At 57.7% G+C, this 18,521-nt stretch overlaps 3 protein-coding genes across 3 annotated transcripts; 1 reads left to right on the top strand and 2 right to left on the bottom strand.

Annotated features, from left to right (window-relative positions):
* The first annotated feature begins 3,505 nt into the window (after positions 1-3,505).
* PGGHG (protein-glucosylgalactosylhydroxylysine glucosidase) lies at positions 3,506-12,422 on the top strand. Its single transcript, XM_036384990.1, has 13 exons — positions 3,506-3,758; positions 4,162-4,372; positions 4,902-5,337; positions 5,492-5,611; positions 5,962-6,093; positions 6,369-6,480; positions 7,269-7,341; positions 7,774-7,910; positions 8,144-8,277; positions 8,433-8,528; positions 8,651-8,748; positions 11,430-11,641; positions 11,728-12,422. Exons 1-13 carry the CDS (start codon positions 3,506-3,508, stop codon positions 11,790-11,792), a joined length of 2,079 nt encoding a protein of 692 aa, XP_036240883.1. The 3' UTR covers positions 11,793-12,422.
* A 1,051-nt stretch (positions 12,423-13,473) lies between these two features.
* On the bottom strand, positions 13,474-14,797 carry LOC118687836 (interferon-induced transmembrane protein 5-like). Its single transcript, XM_036384991.1, has 2 exons — positions 14,619-14,797; positions 13,474-13,844 (listed from the first exon to the last, which is right to left on the bottom strand). Exons 1-2 carry the CDS (start codon positions 14,778-14,780, stop codon positions 13,626-13,628), a joined length of 381 nt encoding a protein of 126 aa, XP_036240884.1. The 5' UTR covers positions 14,781-14,797; the 3' UTR covers positions 13,474-13,625.
* Positions 14,798-15,259: 462 nt separating this feature from the next.
* On the bottom strand, positions 15,260-17,193 carry LOC118687837 (interferon-induced transmembrane protein 5-like). The gene is made up of 2 exons (XM_036384992.2): positions 17,005-17,193; positions 15,260-16,470 (listed from the first exon to the last, which is right to left on the bottom strand). The coding sequence occupies exons 1-2, from the start codon at positions 17,191-17,193 to the stop codon at positions 16,312-16,314; spliced, it is 348 nt and encodes a 115-aa protein (XP_036240885.1). The 3' UTR covers positions 15,260-16,311.
* Positions 17,194-18,521: the final 1,328 nt, after the last annotated feature.

Raw genomic sequence — 18,521 nt, 5'->3', positions numbered from 1 at the left:
GCTCTGTCCCGAGGCCTCTTCCCTGGGGATGCTCTCAGCAGGGATCAGGCTGCTCCTGCCACTCCTCACTCAGGCCTGCTCCTGTAGTTGTAGATGTTGCTCAGGACCCAGGCTGTGGGCAGCATGAAGGACGAGAACATCAGGCTGAATGCCACAGCTTGTTCCTGAGGGGGACAAAGAGCAGGAATCAGTGGCATGGATGCACCACGGCCATAGCACACAGGGCTCCCGAAATGGCTGCGCTGCTGCCATCCAACACCACACCCAGCTGGCTTCCCTGTGCTCTTCCCAGGCCTTGGCACCTGCCCTGGGGCTGTGGAGGGAGCTGTGGGGAGCAGAGCTGTTCCCACTGGCGGTGGATGGAGCTGGTGCTCTCCAGGTTTGTTCCTCTGGGACACTGGAGCAGTGCATGACCTTGAGGCTGTGGCCGGGGCCTGCAGTGTTCCTGACTTTCAGGTGACTTTGGGATGGGAATTGCAGCCAGCAGCAGCCCCTCATTTCCCCAGTGCAGCCAGGACAGCATTAACCTCCCACACTGGCACCTTCCTTTGATTTATTTGCTTGGAAAAAGCCTCTCCAGGCTCCTGCAGCTCCTTTCTTGAAGACCTTGGAAAGGCAGCAGAGGGAAAACCCCAAATAAAGGGGCGAAGGGGGAATCAGGCAGGATTTTGGGGGAAAGCTCATTTTCCCAGCTTGTTTCACCCAGCCTGGGAGGGTCTGGTTTGGGGGGGACTGTCCCCACTGTTGTGGGGGGCTGTCAGAGGGACCTTGGGCTCTGCGGTGACAGCAGCTCCTGTCCCGTGGGGTCTGTCCCAGGATAGGGGGCCAGGGTCTGGGTCTGGGCCCGAGGGACCACCAGTGTCACTGCTGCCCCTTGCCCTGGGCTGCAGGGGATCCCAAACCTCAAAGGTTAAAAAAGGGGCTGAAAGGACAAAACCAAACAAAAGCAGGAGGTGGGGGGCAGGGGGAGCAGGGCATGGACACTGTGGGGATGTGGGCTGGAGTTGAGGGCTCATTCCTTCTTTTCCTCCCCTTCCCCCTTTGCTTCCACCCCCCTTCCAAAACAATTTGGCCCTGACACAGAGGGTTTGGGCCCCTCCATGCGGGCTGTTCCCACTTTTTCAGCCCCCCAGAATACTCACACCAGGAGAGAGCGGGTGCTTGGGGGGGTGGGAGCGGAGCTGTGCCCGGGGGACCCGGCTGATCCGGAGTGCTGCTGCCAGGAGCTGGGAGCCCCTCTGGAAACCCCTCATGGCGCTCTCAGGGCGATCCCACTGCTCCTCCTCGCTCTGCAGCTGCCCAGCTTGTCACTGTCACTGCTGCCACCACTCCCCTGTCACTCCTTGGCACAGCTCCAGGGGCACAGGGAGGAACAGCCTGACACAGACAGGTTTGCCCAAGTCGCTCTCTGCTTAGGTTTTCTACCCTTAATTGTTTTGGGATTTTTTCCCCTTAGCACTGCCCAGGACTCTGAGACCAAAGGCTGTCCCCAGCCAGCACGGGGGGACACTGAGATGCTCTGCTGGGGAGCAGAGACCTCCTCTTGGAGGGGCCTTTTCCCTTAGAGCAAAACTCTTCCTTTGGAGCAGAACTCCTCTCTCCTTGGACCTCCTTTTCTGTGGGCTTTTATAACCTTTATAAGACTCAAAACACTATTCAGTGAGAAAGGACTTTATGGAAGAGCTATTTCCAAATTCCTCTGATAAAGGGAAGGAAGTGGGGTGTGTGCCACTGGGATCAGCTGGGGAAGGAACACCTTGTCCCTGTGTGCTGGTGGCTGCTGGAGGGGGACTCCAGTGTCCCAGAACCCCTATGGATGCCCAGGGGATGGATATTCCTGCCCTTGCCACTGACTCAGCCTGTGCTGGAATCAGCAGCTGGTTGTGAGGAACCAACCAAAGGGGAAATGAATCCTGCTGGGGCCCAGCTGGGATTAGACCCTGGAATAGCAAAGGAGTAGAGCTGGGAGCAAGTGTTATTGCTCAGGCTTGGGATGCCATAAGACATCCCTGGAGCATTGGCAGCTGCAGGACTGACCCAGCCAGGCTCCAGGGGGCTTTTCCATGGATTTACAGCACAGGACAGATGTGTTGAGCCAGTCCTGTAAGTGCTGGATCCTGGTGAGCACTGGAGGCTGCTCAGAGCAGCCGATGGCGTCTGGCTGCAGCTCCAGCCGTGGATCCCTGACCCACCAGGCTGGCACCAGCTGGAAGGGGCTGGGAAAAGCATGCCAAAGCCAAAGTCCAGATGGAATTTTTGTTCTCCCTGGAAACAGGCAAGGGAAAGGGTCAGAGCGTGGCTGGGGGCACGGGAGGTCAGTGGTGTGTGCTGCTAACCCGGCTCTCTGCCAGCGGCTTTGGGATCACAACTCATCTGACTCGGTTTTCCTCTTTCAGTTCCTCCTCCCCAGGCACAGGGCAGCCCCAGGAGTGCCGCGCTCCCTCCGCGGGCACTCAGCTCAGCTGGACAAACACCTGTGTGTCCAGGATCATTTTTCCAACTATTTCTTTTTAAGGAGACGGGGGAAAAAAAGCGATTTCCTTCCTTCTTTCTCGGTTGGGCAACTTCCGTCCTTGCCTGGAGCAGCGTCTCTCCGCCTGCACAGGCTCAGCCCGGCCTCGGGACACAAGGCAAGACCCACCTCCTCCCTCCCGCACCCTGGGGCTTGGGCTGGGTCGGGATTTTTCACTTTCCCGAAGGCAGGATTTTCCTCCCAGCTCAGTCTCGGTGAGGAAACCGAGCTGAGCTTGGGCGTTCCTGCATCCGGCTGCTGTCAGGGAGGGATTTGGGGGCTGGGCGCCCTCCTTGCCCCGGTGTCACCCCGGCTGGATTGCCAGCTCTGCTCAGAGTCTCTCCGAGCCTCATTTCGTCATTCCTGTGTTTTTCCTGTGCCCGGCATTGCCAGGAGCCAGCTGCAGCTGCCTTTTGTCAGGGGCTGCTTGTGCACGTCTGTATCTGTACATATCTTTAGTCTGTAATTGTATCTATGTTTGTACATGATACATAAATATAGTTTTATGTATAAATCAGTGGGATTGAAAGGTCCTGCCCCAGGAGGCTGAGCTGGAGATGCAGGAGTGAGGGGGAGCAGAGGGGTGCAGTGAGATACAGAGGGGGAAGTATCAGGAACTTTTCAAAGTGTCACGGAACAGCACTGGGAGGAAGAGGAGGCCAGATGGGGAAGGTGGCTCTGTGTCTTGGGAGAAACTGGTGCAACCCCATCCCAGCAGCAGAAGAGGAAGAGGGAGGAGGCTGAGAAGTGATGAAGCCTGTGAGCTTCATCCCTTCATCCATCAGGATTTGGAACAGCTGGAGATGGGATGAGGGAGCGGAGGGGATGCACCCCGGGGCTGGGAGGAAGCTTGGATGGGGGAAAACCGCTGGAGGTGACCGGAGGGGACACTAAAAGGAGCAGAGACCGCTGGTGGCAGGCACGGGGGGGTGACAGGGAGCTGACTTTGTCCCCTCAGCCCTCGTCCCATCCCTGCGGCTCTGCAGGTGGGCGATGGCCGATGGCGAGGGCGACCCCGGCGTGTTCACGGCCACGGCCCTGCCCGGGGACCCGCGGCTGTTGCCCACGGTGACCAACGCCTTCCTGGGCACCCGCGTGTTCCGGGACATCCTGCACGCCGCCGGCGTGTACAGCGGCGCCGCGGGGGACACGCACCGCGCCGATGTCCCCAGCCCGCTGGGGCTGCGCATGGCAGCGCCCGGAGCCCGCAGCCCCGCCCAGAGCTTCGCCCTCAACACCTGGACAGGTGAGCAGGGAGCCGGCACCTCCCCCGGGGCTCTGCAGAGCTCCATTCTCTCTGCTTCTGCTGCCTCTTGTGCTCAGTCACATCTTCCTTCTCCCCGTTCTCCATTCGCCTCGGGGCGCTGCTCCTCTGAAACAAGCGGAAAATCCCCCTTTTGTGTGGGAATAAATGATTTTCAGGCTCTAACTCTATCCCTGCTGGGGCCAGGCTCGGCACACGCTCTTTAATCATGTTTGATGGCACAGACCATCCCTCAGCAGCTTGGCCAGGCTCACTGTCAGCAGTGTTGTCCGGTCTGCAACTGGATCTGATCCCAGGGAAAAGCAATTCCTTGGCCAGTAGGAACCAGTAGATAGGACACGATCCAAGTGTTTCCAAAGGCTGGTGGCTCTGGCTGTGCTTGCAGGGACCTTCAGCCACACGATTCAGTCCCCTGGCTACACAGCCACCCAGCAGCTGTATGCCCACCACTCCCTGGTGCACCTGATGGCCTCCAGTGTCACCATCCGGCGCTTGGATGGCTCCACACATCCTGTCACCGTCCAGCTCCAGAGCCTGTTCGTGCCACAGAGCCAGGACCTGCACCTGAGCTCAGGCCCAGACTTCCAGGGAGCACAGTGAGTGTGGGGGATTGGGGTCCCTGCCCTGAGCCCACCTCCTGTGGGCTGTGGTGCAGTGCCCTGCTCTCCCCTGGGAATAAACTGCAGGTGTGGGGCTGGAATGGTGAGGGGATGTGGGGCTGGAATGGTGAGGCTGGAATGGTGAGGGTTGGGGGGCTGGAATGGTGGAGGGATATGGAGTTGGAATGGTGTGGGGCTGGAATGGTGAGGGATGTGGAGGCTTCTCACACCTGCTTCATCCTGGCAGGTATATTAAAAAAAAAAACAACCCTGAAATGAAGCATAGAAACATTTGTATTACTTGCAACTCCAGAGTTATCCCTCACTCTGATGTGTGAGGGCAGTGAAGGTGATGGAGGCTAGATGTGATTCCAAAGAAGGAAAACAGGAGATTTGTAGGATGTGACCTCTACAACAGGATTCTGGGACCAGACACCGTTTGTGATGGCTTCCCACTGCCAGAGGGTAGGGTTAGATGGGACATTGGGGAGAAACACCTTCCCCAACTGCTTCCTGTCTCCCACAGCTACATCTACGGGCAGACGCTGGTTCCGGAGGTGGAGGGGGGGCCCCGTCCCACTGTGCACATGCTGTGGACCCCCATCCCGCAGTCGCTGACGCTGGGCGAGGAGGAGCGGGAGCGGTGCTGGCAGTTCCTGACGGCGGTGGCCGGCAGCGAGGAGGAGGCGAAGCGCAGCTACAGCGCGGGGCTGTCCCTGGCGGCCGCGGGTTCCCTGCACCGCTCCCACGTCCGCGCCTGGGCCGCGCTGCGCCGGGGCTGTTCCGTGGAGCTGGACGGGCCCCTGGCCCTGCGCCAGGCGCTCCACGGCTGCCTCTACTACCTGCTGAGCGCCATCCCGCCCCGGGACAGCCCCGGAGTCCCCTTCCACGGCATCAGCCCCGGCGGCTTGTCCAACGGCACCCGCGGCGAGGACTACTGGGGACACGTCTTCTGGGACCAGGTGAGGGGGGCCGTGCTGACCTGGGGGCTTGGCACGGCGAGTGGGACGGAGGAGACTCCATCCTTCGATCGGGATGAGGATGTACTTGAAGGGTGGAGCTGGCGGGAGCATTCGGACGCTTCCCCCCGGCCAATCCCGCCGCGCGGCCCCGCAGGACACCTGGATGTTCCCGAATATCCTGCTGCTGCATCCCGGGGCTGCCCGCGCCATCCTGCAGTACCGCATCCGCACGCTGGAGGGCGCCAGGCGCAACGCGCGGGAGCAGGGCTACGAGGTGCGACAGGGACACGGGGAGGGGGTGGCACCTGCCCCTGTCCCCAGGGGACACCGGGCGGGGGTGGCATCAGCTCCTGTCCCCAGGGGACACCGGGCTGGGATGGCACCTGCCCCTGTCCCCAGGGGACACCGGCCTTGGGTGGCATCAGCTCCTGTCCCCAGGGGACACCGGGCTGGGGTGGCACCTGCCCCTGTCCCCAGGGGACACCGGGCTGGGGTGGCACCAGCTCCTGTCCCCAGGGCAATCTCGGGCTGGGGTGGCACCAGCTCCTGTCCCCAGGGCAGTCCCGGGCTGTTTCAGCGGGCGCAGCACAGGGCGATGTGCTCATGGATGCCTTCTGTCGGCAGGGCGCGAAGTTCCCGTGGGAGAGCGCAGCCACTGGCCGGGAGGTGTGTCCCGAGGAGATCTACGGAGCTCAGGAAATCCACATCACCGGGGATGTCCTGATGGCCTTCGAGCAGTATTACTGCACCACGCAGGTAAAGGGACGGTGCTCCATCTGATGTCCCGGCGGCAGGACACCTGGACACTGTCACTGTCCTTTCCCTGAGGAATTCTGCTCTCTCTGCTCCGCAGGCTCCCTCCTGCAGCCCCGCCTGCTCTGTCCTTGCTCCTGTGGGCGTCTCAGCATCCTGTTGGCTCAAACCAGGCCAGTCTTTCCTCCTGCTCCCTCCATCTCCTCAGAGCTCCTCTCCATCCTCCTGCTGGCTTTGGGTCTGGTGGGGTCTCCCTCATGCCCCTGTCTCTCCCCCAGGACCTGAAGCTGTTCCAGGAGGACGGGGGCTGGGAGCTGGTGGAAGCCGTGGCTCAGTACTGGTGCAGCAGGATGGTGTGGAGTGAGGAGGAGCAGCTCTACCACATCAGAGGTACCTCTGCCATGGGAAGGGGGTGGAAAGCAGAGGTTTGGAGCCACCTGCTCCAAGGGACGGCACTAAAATCAGTTTAAAGGACTAAAGACAATTTATTGTTTAAATAAGCATCATTCTCAGAGGCTGTGAGATTCTGAGACAGCAAGCAGTCAGCCATAGCTCCAGACAGTCAAAAGTTCTTGTTACAAGACAATATATAACTTTACAAGACAATATATAACTTTACGAGATGATATATAACTTTCTTATCCAATGGACTGTTGCTACAGAGTTTGTTTTGCTTCTCTAGCCTGTCACCTTTACTTACTGTTACTGCAGTGTGGATACTTTTAACCAACAGGCTGTTATTACACGTACACACACCCCCCTGTATTGTAACATCTAAACTGTTAGCTATTCTATACGGTTACACTCTTACCTTAAAACCCTTCACCATCTTATCAATAGTTTCTTACTTACATAAGGCTTATTCTTACTTATAACCATAGAAGCATAAGTTTATGATTTTTCTACTTAATGTCTGCATACTTTATTTTTACATCAATCCAAGCTCCTTCCAAGGCTGCAAATTAAACCTTCCTGAGTCTGTGGAAGTTTCTATCTTTCCATTTCCCATAGAGCACCGTGCGTGTTCTCCACTGAGCATCCCCTTGGGACTGTGTGGGATCCTGCCAGCAGGATCCAGACGGGCAGCAGGATCCCCTTCCCCACCTGTGTCCCCAAGGAGGGGCCCAGAGCAGCCCTGGGTGTGCTGGGGTGCCAAGTGTCCCCTCCTGTCCCTGCAGGTGTCATGCCCCCAGACGAGTACCACAGCCAGGTGGATAACTCTGCTTACACCAACGCCGTGGCCCGGCGCAGGTAATGTTTGGAATCTCACCTGGGAGCCTGGCCTGGCTCTCTGCTCCTCCACCTGGCACTCTGTAGGGATGGGAGCAGTGGGGCTCCTGAGGGGATCCTTCCTCTCCTCACACCCCTCTGCAGTCACAGGAAGAGTGGGAGCTCCCCCGGCTCCTCTGACCTGCTCTGTGCCCACGTGGGGCTGAGAGGGATCTCCATTCACAGCAGGGCTTCTCCCTGGGCATTCCATGGGGTGTCTGTGCTGTTGGCCAGCTGGAGACACCCACAGCCAGGGAAAGGAGCTCCTGGCTCCGTGATGGAAGCTGTTACTCAAGGCTCAATCTCTGCCCCTTGTTCTTCCACAGCAGCTTTTACTTGCAGCTCCTTCTGTCCTCTCTCTCCTCTCACCATCACCCATCCCTGACATAAAAACTTGCTCCTCCTTCTTTCCAGCTTAAATTTTGCCACTGTCTTGGCTCGGGACCTGCTGCTCCCGGCGCCAGAGGAGTGGGAGGACCGTGCCAGGAAAATCAAAGTGCCCTTTGATGAGGAGAGGAAATATCACCCTGAGTACGATGGCTACAGCCCAGGTGAGCGGGGAGGCAGTGGCATCAGCCCATGGAGGTGGCTCAGCCCATGGATCACACTTTTAATTCTGGAAGGATCAGAATTCCATTTGGAACGGCAGAAGAGGAGTCCCTGCTGTTGCCACAGTGCAACAAGCTGGGTTTGGGGTGATTTTCCTGCCTCACTGGATTGTTTTTTTATCAGTGGGCTCAAAAACTTAGGAAATTTGGGAATGTCTGAGCAGCCCTGTCCCCAGGTGAGCCGGTGAAGCAGGCAGATGTGGTCCTGCTGGGGTTCCCACTGATGCATCCCATGAGTGCCGAGGTGCGGAGGAACGACCTGGAGATGTACGAGCCCGTCACCGACCCGGCGGGGCCAGCCATGACCTGGGTGAGGAGAGGGCAGAGCCCAGCCTGGGACTCACCCCTGTGCTCCATCCAGGGCACAGTGCAGAGCTGGGATGTGCCCTGGAGCTGCTCACTCTGGATGGAGGGGTGGGGAGGTGGTGCTGCTCCACCGCGCTGTCACCGTTCCCTCTCCGGCAGAGCATGTTTGCCCTGGGCTGGCTGGAGCTGAAGGAGCTGCAGAGAGCCTGGAGCCAGCTGGAAAAGTGCTTCAGCAACATCACAGAGCCTTTCAAGGTGAGTGGAGGGGCTGCAGATCCCTCCTGCTCCCAGGCAGGTGGCAATGGGATTGAAATCCACAGAACTGCCTGGAGCATCCCAAATCCACTCCTGCATCATCTCTTTCTCCTGCTGGTCAGGTCTGGGTGGAGAACTCGGATGGGTCGGGAGCTGTGAACTTCCTCACAGGGATGGGTGGGTTCCTGCAGGTCATCCTCTTCGGCTTCACGGGGTTCAGGTGAGACCTGTTGTGTCACTTTTAATTCCCAAGCAAACACTTGTCCCTTAAAATGTCCCTATTTGGCTGGAATGAAGCTGGGAACAGGTAAGAGGCTCGTGATGGGTCACATTTGGGAAGCAAAATTCCATTCCCTAAGCCTGTTCTCTTGTCTTGGTTTGGAAAGACAGGTGCCTGCCAAGGAAGGCAGGAGCCTCCCCTGAAATGGAAAATGTAAACCCCCCCTCCAAATTGCTATAAATTTTAAATGAAGGGGCTCTCAGGCAAAAAATGTAGGAGCAGGAAATAACAGTTCTTTAATATGGAAGAAAATAAAAATATAAAGCCAACAATGCAGTAAACTAAAGCAACACTGACAGAGTCAGAACTCAACCTGACACCCTGTGGGTCAGGGTGTTGGCAGCAGTCCCCTTGGAATTGTGGCTCAGCCCTCCTGGAGTGTCAGGGGTGGTTCTGCTGGAGCAGGCATCCTGTAGAAGGGGTGTAGTCTTCCTCTGAAGATCCAGTGGAAGAAGAGGCAGCTGTTCCTCTGGGAAAATCCAATGGAGAAGCCTCGCTGGTGTTCCAGAATCTCCAGATTATATCAGGGTAGAAATGCTTGGCTCTCCCCTCTGGGCTCACATCTCACAATGGGATGCTGTAGTTCTTGTCAGCCATGCAGTGACATTCAATAGCTGTTATCATCAGATGTCTCCTCGGAACAGTTATGGAAGAGATAAGGAAAACTGCCCACTTAACAGAAGACTGCTGCCATACAGATGGTAAATGAAATACAATTTGCTTGACAATCCAGGACATCTCTGCTTCTGCAGCAGCATCCTCCTTTCCCCTTTGGATGTGGTGAGGAAACACCTCCTGCCGCCTCCCTGGAGTGAAGTGCTGAGCAGGCATCGCCTCAGCTTTAAAATATCCTGGGAAAATATGGAGCTGGAGCTGTTCATGTAATTTCAGAGCCGTGGTGGTTTCCACCCTGGAGCCGCCGTCTCTTCAGCCTATTCCTGGTTTAATTGAGGCTGGATCAAGCCTTTTGATTCCCAGTGAAGACTTCCAGCCCTAACTACGTGTTTTCACTCCATGTGTGTGGCCAGAGCTGCTGGGAAACCCGCCCCATGCCTTGGCAGAGCCGGGTGTGAGCTGCCCTATTCCCAGCTGGAAAAGCCACCCGTTCCCCATTCCCTGGTGGAGCTGGGTGTGAGCTGCCCTATTCCCAGCTGGAAATCTGGGCTTTGGCCAAGCTGGGAGGTCTCCAGGTGCCCAGTGTGTGCTGGGTCAGGCCCCTTGTGGCACAGGATCAAGCCACAGCTTTGTGGCTCTGGCCAAATTCCAGAGGTGGCGGTGACATTGTGCAACCACAGTCCTGCCTTTCCCTCCATAGGACATGGATCCTGCGCAGTGCTGGGGCTCCCCAGGCCCCCAAACCTCCCCTGAGCCCCCTCCAGCCCCTGAAGCCCTCTCAGCCTTCTGGAGCTGCTGGTGGAGAGCTCTGGTGTGCCAGGATTTGGGCCGGGGACAAGAGGGGCCGTTGTTTTTCCTCCCACACAGGCAGCTTGGCCTTGGCTCAGGGCTGGAGAGAGAGTTGGGATGTTTGTTCCATTGTTTCTGGGGAAGGAGCACTGCTGGGGATACAGAGCAGACAGGGTCAACTGATGAGGCAATTAAAAGATGGTTTATTTATTGCAAAATCAGTCTCATGGAAGGCTGAGACCTATATTCAGTGCCAGCACATCAGAAGCCGTTTTAACTTCAGTTACAATGTCTTTTGTATATTTCTTATCATATATTTCTTATCATATCTTATATATTCCTTAATCAGCTACTTCTACAAAGCTCACTAGGATGTTCATAACCCAATCATTAATTTGCTATCATCACTACAAATGACAGCAAATGATAGCAAACTGCTGGAAATCATTGCTGCATTTCACAGGATTCTGATGCAATGTGCTTCTTTTTGTCCAGTCCAACTCTACAGACACTTACTACTGGATCTTCTGCTTTTTGCCACCTCTATAACAAGTTATATGATAGACTTTAAAGTTTTCTACTCTCTTGCCTAACATATTTATTCACTTCCATGAGGCATATTTCTGCTTACTTAAAACATGTTTCTGCTGGAACTACAAATCTTAATTCTTACTTCGTGTCTGTTTCATTTTCTTTTCTAAAGCTTCAAGCCTGTTCTCCAAGGCCTTAGGTCAAGCACTGCATCCATCTCTGTCTCTGAGCCTTGGGAGCTCTCTGTGCCTGCATTTCCTGCTGAGCTCCCAGCCCTCCATCCCGTGGGAATGGGAGCTGAGGTGGTGTCTGAGGGTTCCTGGTTCTGGGAGCAGGAGCAGGGCATTCCCCAAGCTCTGCCAGCACAGCTGCTGCTGGAGCCAAGCTCTGAGATGGAACTGGGCTGAGTTTTTAAAATATGAAATCTGGAAAGCCCAGGCCCCGGCTGTGAAACTGGGATGGGACAGGGATATCCTGGGAATCACAGCCCCAGCAGCTCCTCCCCAGGTGCTCCCTCAGTGTGTCTGGGGTTTGCCCAGAGATCCCTGGATGCACTGAGGACCCTTCCAGACCCCTCTGGTGTGCTTGAGGTGGTGATGCCTGGAAAGGTGGCTGCTCCCTGACCCCGAGCTGGGCTCCTCTGTGGCTCCTGCTGTTCCCCCCCTGACGTGCTCCTGCCTTTCCAGGATCACGAGGTCCAGCCTCCTCTTTGATCCTGCCTTTCCCGATGGTATCACCAAGCTGAAACTCTCCAGCATCTCCTACTTGGGCAACAGACTGGAGGTGACCATCACCAGGGAGGAGATCAGGATGGAAGTGACTGAGGCCTCCTGGGACCCTCCAGCCTCTCCCCTGGAAGCTGTGCTGGAGTCAGGACAGCGCTTTCCCCTGGAGGAAGGTACGGCAGCACTGCCTGCATCTGCTCCCTGAAATAATTCGGGGAGAAACCATTCCCATACCTCACACAAAGCTTTTCTGTTGCAGGGCAGAGTGTCTCCTTCCCCACAGCGCCTGGATGGATCCAGAGGTCACCCAGCAGGACCCCCTAAACCCTGCCTGATCCGGGTGCTGCCCTCTGGAGCAGCAGATCTGGGATGTTGGTGCAGGGGGAAGGTAACAGTGGGTGGAAAGGGGGTGCCAGGCTGGGCCAGGAGCCCTTTGCCCCCCACCCAGGACTGTGTGTGCCACCTGTCCTTGTGGCCCCAGGGGGACAGGGACTGGAGCTGTCCCCATGGCTGGAGCTGTCACCACGTCTGAGCCCCCTACTCCCCTCCACACATCTCTTACTCTGCTCAGGAGAGGAAACCAAGCCTGAAAATGTCCCTTTCAAACGTGTTTGCTGAACACCCACGAGTTGTTTATGCTCTCAACATGTTTGTGTTTGTAAGGAAGCCCATTCCTGACTCCAGGATCCTGACTCCAGCTCCTCCAGCATGTCCTGCCCTGCTCCTTGCCTTCCCCATGTGTTGCTCCGTGAGCTCAAAGGGCTGTGGAGGCTCAGCCAGTGCTGTCTCACCAGATGAACGATGTTTTGGCACTAAGTATTACTCCAAAATATGCAGCAGAAAGCCTTTTAACCCCGTGTGGGCAGCACACAGCTCCACTCCTGTTATTTGGTGTGTAACATCCCTCACATGCTTTTAAGCCCTTATCTACATTATTCCATCTCTTTTCAAGCACTTCTGGAGTTAAATCCTTTCTCCCTTGGCGTCTGAAGGGCTGCAGGAAGCCTGGACACCAGAGATCTGTAGCATTATCCTGTCCGATGGTGGCAAGGGCAGCCTGAGCTGCTCGGGGTGAGCAGAGAGCTGCTGTGGGTTTGCCCTGGGACACGGTTTTTGGTGTCCCAGGAACCCCAAGGAATTCCCGTGCCTGCACCGGGTGGGCTCGGTGCTCCCAGCCCCTGGCTCTGGGCTGCGCAGCCTCCTCCCCTCCCCGCCCTCCCTGTCCCCGTCCTGGGTGGGATTCGGGGAATGCCGGGGGCGTTCCCTGCCCCGAGGGTCTGTCCTGGCCAAGCCAACCCCAGGAATCTCGGCCCGGTTTATAAAAAGCCTCGCGGCTGCTCCGTGCCTCGAGGCATCTGGGAATGCTTAGGGCTGGAGCAGGGACTTTGCCGCTGCCCTGTAATTACTCGGGTCCTGCTCCAGCCTCATCAGAGCCGCCAGCCCCTAATTAGCGGCAGCTCTTGGCACGACAAAGGAACCGTGCTGTCCCCAGCCCTGTGCATTGCACCCGGATTGGGATTTGGATGGGGCTGGGATACAGCCCCGCTCTGAGCCAGGGCTAGCTGGCACTAAAGGGGGTTCAGCCTCAAAAAGGAGTCCTTTATCCCAAAATGAGCTGTCTCCAGCCCAGGCACGGAGAGCAGGGAGCACTGGAGGTGCTTCCCAACTCCCCCCTGTCCTGGCTGGGAGTGGCTGGGGGTGTCAGTGTTGCTGTAATGAGTTTGCAGGTCTCAGCTCCATTTGGGGTGGGGAGGGGACACCCTGTTTGCTTCATCCTGTCCCCACGAGGCCCAAGAGCATCTCTGCTTCCTCCCCTCCTCAGTCCTGGGGCCAAAGGTGGCCCTGAAGGCTGTGGGAACAATGGTGTCTCCTGGCTGCCAGGAGCCCCATCAGAGCCAAAAATTCCAATTTATGTTTTCCCTTTGGCACCCCCCCTGCCCCTTCCCACACGCAGAAACTCACGCTGTGTGAAGCATTTAATGATTTAAATAGCAACCACGGAGACTGGGGCTCCACACGGGATAACAGGAGGTAAAAAATCCCACAGGATAAACAAAAACAACGGGGCTTGGGGGGGTGGGGTGGCAGACAGGGGTGGTGGCCTTTTGGGGGGGCCACCAGCGATGCAGAGGAGGTGCCACCAGCCCTCCCCCCGGGTCACTGGTCCTCGTCGTCGCTGCCGCTGAACTGGTAGGTGAAGAAGCCCACGGACTCCTGGGCCAGCTTGGAGAGGTGGATGACCCCGGTGACAATGAGGGCCCCGAGCAGCAGAGGCAGCAGCACGCTGCCCGCCGTGGCCAGGGCGTTGTAGCACCGCGCCTTGGAGCTGAAGTGCTGAGCAGCTTCCACATCCCCAGACACTTTCCTGTCCCGAGCCTGCAGCAGCCGAGGAGAGAGCCTTCCCTCAGCCCTTTCCAAAGCCCCCTTCCCACAGACCTTCCCAAAGCCCCTTCCCTCAGCCCCTTCCTTCAGCCCCCTCCCAAAGCCCCTTCCCACAGCTCCCTCTTGCAGTTCTTTCCCACAGCTCTTCCTACAGCCCCTTCCTGCTCTAGGGCTTTGTTCCCCTTGCAACCCACCATCCATCCATCCATCCATCCATCCATCCATCCATCCATCCATCCATCCATCCATCCATCCATCCATCCATCCATCCATCCCAGGCTCCCCTCCAGCCCCGCATCCTTTCCCACTTGTGTTTTCCTCCCTGCTTCATCCAGAGCCTCTCTGGCTCCAGCCTCTGCCTGTCCCCATTTTTCTGTCCAAGTCTAGTCCAGCTGGAGCTGGGATTTTCCCTCCTATTTTCCCTCCTGCTTCCTCTGGAGCCTCTCTGACCCCGGTCCCTGCTTGTTCCCATTTTTACACAGCTGGAGCTGCTCTTGCCGGGGGGGTGGTGGTGAAATCACGGCCCCCATGGCGCTTTTTAGAATCAAGCAGCTGCTCCTCGGGTGCTGGGCAGGGGGCTGTGGTTATTCCCGCCTCCGGAGCCAGTGGCAGGAAAAGCAGGGAGGATTCACCAGCGGCAGGTGCCACCGCCTGTGGGGAGCGTTGGGATCCGCCCCAGCCCCTCCGGGAGTTTTCCCAAGCGCTCTCTGCCTCCTTGGGCATCCCTCCCATCCCTCCCCGACCGCTCCGGTGCCGCCGGGGCCGTACCTTGACGGCGAAGGCGAGCGCCACGAAGCCCAGGCAGCAGAAGTTCATGTAGAGGGTGTTGAAGATGGCCCAGACCAGGTGGTCGCGGGGCGCTTGGGGGGCGGCGGGGGGCGGCCCCCGCTTGGGGGGCGGCCGCTCCTGCCGCGGGTCCGAGGTGTCCATGGGCACGGAGAGGGACCCCGCGGCTCCGGCGGCCCGCGTCCCTTTTATATCCCTGCTCCGCTAAATATAAACCTGGGAAATTACAGCCCTGAGGGATGTGGTTGTCCCGCAGGCCGGGCTGGGATGGCGAACCCACGGGCTTTTAATAGCCAGCCTTCCTCCCGGGATGAGGAGCGCGGGTGGCTCCGGCACCGCAGGAGGGGCGCTCCGAGGCGGAGCCCGGGAGCTGCGCGGCGCTGGCTGGCACAGGTACCTCCAAACCCCCCCGCCAGGTGAGCTGGGCAAGGCTGACCCCCCTGGGCAGCACTTTCGGGCTGTGGGATGGGTGAAATGGGAAGTTCGTATGGAAAGGTGGAAGAGCCGCACCCACGGGGCTCCCCGGCAGCGGGGGGGACACAGGGCTGCAGGGTGCAGCCAGGACACGCGGAGGGGCTTTAATTTCCTTTTCCTGCCATCTCCAATGTGGAAAACACTTTTACTCTCTTGTGAAAATTTAAAAAGTTTAATAAAGGATAGTAGGAGATAAGGAACAAAGAGTAAAGATTAGGGCTGGGTGTGTCTTGGTCCTCAGTTAAGAGCACACCGTTATCTCCGGAGACACTTCTTAAACACGTTTTTTCTAATATCAGCCTCTTGTATATTTATAGACTCCGATGTAAACTTTTTCTTAAGCTAGTTTGCATATTTTAAGAATTGTTTAGTATGACTCTTTTTTGGTTTTACTTTTTCAGAGTGTGTGTATTTTTTGGTTGTGGTTTTAGCGGTTTTTTTTTTTTTTTAATTATTATTGTTAGTTTTGGTTTGGCCCACACTGTCTCTAGATGGTGAGGGTTGATAGTTGGTATATCTGTAAGCAGGTGTCTTTTTTATTTGTTTATTGGATGTTATCTCATCTAAGCAGGCATTTTAACAGAAGCATGCTTATCTTAGCTGTTTTACTACTATGTCCAAGCTTAATTAACAGCAGAAATAAAAACTATATCTTTGTAACAGAGTTATACGCTGCACGTATGAAATGTGTAGTGTATAACTTCGTTATAACACTACACATATAACATCTATTTTAATATTTGCGAAAAGCCAGTATTATAATATGTATCTATAACATCCCAGATGTTGAGAAGAAACTTCCCTGGGGTTTGGGCTGGAAGCGCCCTGCTCCGCGGCAGGATGGAGGCAGGGAGAGGAGCAGCAGGAGGAGGAGGAGGACGCCGCAAAATGCCCGAGGACTCTCTGCGATGTCCCGCGGTGAAGGAGGTGACAGAGAGGGGACGAGCTCCCTCGGTGGCAGCGGTGACCGACAGGTGTGTCACGGGTGCCAGGAAGCGTGTGAGCAGAGCCAAGGGGGGGAGTGGAGGGCTGTCCCCTGTCCCCCACGCCCCAGCCTGGCCGCCCTGTCCCCTCCCCTCCCGCGGCCGTGCGGGGGCAGCGAGGACACCGGGGTCACTCCCTGCGCCCCCGCGCCCCAAGCGGGCACATTTTGGAGGCCGGAGAAGGGAGGAAGCACTCCGCGGGTGGGGCCAGGCGCTGGTCAGGTGTGCCTGAATCTGGACACGAAGGTGGCGGCGATGATGATGAAGATGACCCAGACGACGGCGATCGCCACGGAGCAGACGATGTTCACCACCCTGGCGCGGTGGCTGTGGCGCCGGGCACCCTCCAGGTCCCCCGACACCTTACAGTCACGGGCCTGGGGGGCAAGCGGGGGCTCGGGGCGTGTGCGACACCGACTGGGGGGCCAAGCCCCCCGGGGTGGCCGCGAGGTTGTGCGGGGACCCCAGGGACGCGTGTGTCACCCGGGGCACGGGGCGAGGCCAGCGGGCGCTGCCCCGCGGTGCCGGCACTCGGGGGGGACTTTGGGGGTCCCGGGGTGGGCATAGTGTGGCTTTGGGGGTCCCGTGGGGGGCTGGCATCGGGGATGGGAGACCGGGCTGGGGGTCCGGGATGGGAGAGGGGTTTGGAGGGAGGTGGGCAGGGGGAGAGGAGCGGGGGGTGTCAGGGAGGGCTGGGGGATCCCCGGGTGAGGGGAAGGTCCGGGTCGGGCTGGGTCGGGGGGTCCGGAGGTGGGGAGGGAGCCGGGACACGCCGGGGGTCCCTTGTCGGGCTCGATCGGGCTCGGGAAGCCCCGGGAGGGGCTGGCTGGGGGTCAGTCTGGGTGGGGGTCCCGGGGCCGATCAGGGCTTGATCCGGGGCCTCTGGCGGGGGTCCCCGGCCCCTCCCTCACCTTGACGGAGTAGACGAGCGCGGGGAAGCCGCAGCAGCCCAGCCCGCCCAGCGCGGACCACAGCAGCACATTGAACACCGACCAGAGCACGTAGTCCCGGGGCTGCGGCTCGGAGCGGGGGCCGGGGGCGGCCGCCCCCCACCCGGAGGACTGCAGTGGGATGGACACGTCCGCCTGCCTGGGCTCCATGACCGGGAATGAACGCCTGGAACGGGAACGGAGCTCGCTCAGGGCGGGGGACCGGCCCCGCACCGCCCCGCAGAGGGAGGGGGGGCACGGCCCTGTGGGACCCTCATCCCACGCAGTCTGGGGGTGCAGGGCAGCTCTCAACCCGTGGGGGGCTTCAGGGGACTTGGGAGAGCCCTGAGGACTCCGAGGGGACTTGAGGGGAGGGTTGGGGATGTTTGAAATTATGCAAATTTTAATTTTTTAATGTGACATTAATCAGGAGTTTGTTCGCCTGTGCCAAGGGGGAGGGGAAATCAAGTTTTTCTTCGAAAGATTCTGTTCATCGGGAGAGGGCCGATGATCTGAACATGCACAGATTGGGAGTTGCCATAAGAGCATTAGAGAACATTAGCGAATATTAGCGACCATTAGCGACCATTAACCAACATCGCCTCCCTTGTCTGGGAAATGAATCGTTGGGAGAACCGAAAAATGAGGTTCAAAGGTGAAGGGATCAAGAACCGAGAGGAGATCTAATACTAAGAATTGTAATTCTTAAGTGTAACTCTGAAGTGCAATTTAAGATCGCTGAAGGGGAATTTCTTTGGCTTTTTGTCCGTATGGACATGGGAAACACCATGTAAGGAACTATGTGTGGATGGGAATGTTTTCCGTGGCATGTCCGCGCCAGGACAAAGTAAAGCCTCATTCTCTGTCACTACAAACATCGTGCTGGAGGGTTTTTATTCTCCTCCCGAGTTTCGGTGGCAGGTGGGCTGCGGGGAGCTGTCCGTGGCAGCCTGGGGTGCACACAGACGGGAGAGAGGCTTTGCCTGTGGCTGTTTTGGGATGTGAAAGGGTCGATTTTTTCCATGTCGGCTTGTGTGGGGCTGCCCTTTAGATTTGTGCCGGAAACTGTTGATAAAAACCGGGAGAAGGAGGAAATGGGGATCTTGCAGCCATGGCCTTTGTTGGCCTGAGTTCCCATTGGCTGTGCTGATTTTGGGCAGGCCAAGCCTGGGGCCGGGCAGGCAGCAGATTCCTTTTGCAGCAAGGAGCCCGTGTTTTCCGGGAAAAAAGCAGAGCAGAAAATGATTCACCGGAGGCTCAGTGCCAGGGATCCTGCAACAAATATCCGCTGTGTTTGTGAGTGGGATTTCTGACATCTTACGAGTGGTGTCTTGGCAGGAGCCCCATGTTCGTGGGGAGAGGGAAAATCGCGCTTTTGTTCCCCTCCTTGTGGGGCCCCAGCGCCCAGGACCGGGCCCTGCCGAGGGCGAGGAGTGCAGAGGGGAAGGGGGAGCCAGGCCAGCTGCAGAGCCGAGGCTCTGCCACGTGGGCTGGGGCCA

The sequence above is a fragment of the Molothrus ater genome, chromosome 6 (genome assembly GCF_012460135.2).
Source record: "Molothrus ater isolate BHLD 08-10-18 breed brown headed cowbird chromosome 6, BPBGC_Mater_1.1, whole genome shotgun sequence".
NCBI classification, from domain to species: Eukaryota; Metazoa; Chordata; class Aves; order Passeriformes; family Icteridae; genus Molothrus; species Molothrus ater.
Note: the sequence above shows the minus strand (reverse complement) of the source record. Positions and strands in the feature narration are given on the sequence as shown.

Excerpts from the sequence above, each read along its gene's own strand:
- PGGHG (XM_036384990.1), top strand. The coding sequence starts at position 3,506 with ATGGCCGATGGCGAGGGCGACCCCGGCGTGTTCACGGCCACGGCCCTG. Across the intron at positions 5,612-5,961 it reads CGCGGGAGCAGGGCTACGAG|GGCGCGAAGTTCCCGTGGGA; the intron begins GTGCGACAGGGA and ends TTCTGTCGGCAG. Across the intron at positions 7,342-7,773 it reads AACGCCGTGGCCCGGCGCAG|CTTAAATTTTGCCACTGTCT; the intron begins GTAATGTTTGGA and ends CCTTCTTTCCAG.
- LOC118687836 (XM_036384991.1), bottom strand. The coding sequence starts at position 14,780 with ATGGACACCTCGGACCCGCGGCAGGAGCGGCCGCCCCCCAAGCGGGGG. Across the intron at positions 13,845-14,618 it reads CGCTCGCCTTCGCCGTCAAG|GCTCGGGACAGGAAAGTGTC; the intron begins GTACGGCCCCGG and ends CGGCTGCTGCAG.
- LOC118687837 (XM_036384992.2), bottom strand. The coding sequence starts at position 17,193 with ATGGAGCCCAGGCAGGCGGACGTGTCCATCCCACTGCAGTCCTCCGGG. Across the intron at positions 16,471-17,004 it reads CGCTCGTCTACTCCGTCAAG|GCCCGTGACTGTAAGGTGTC; the intron begins GTGAGGGAGGGG and ends CTTGCCCCCCAG.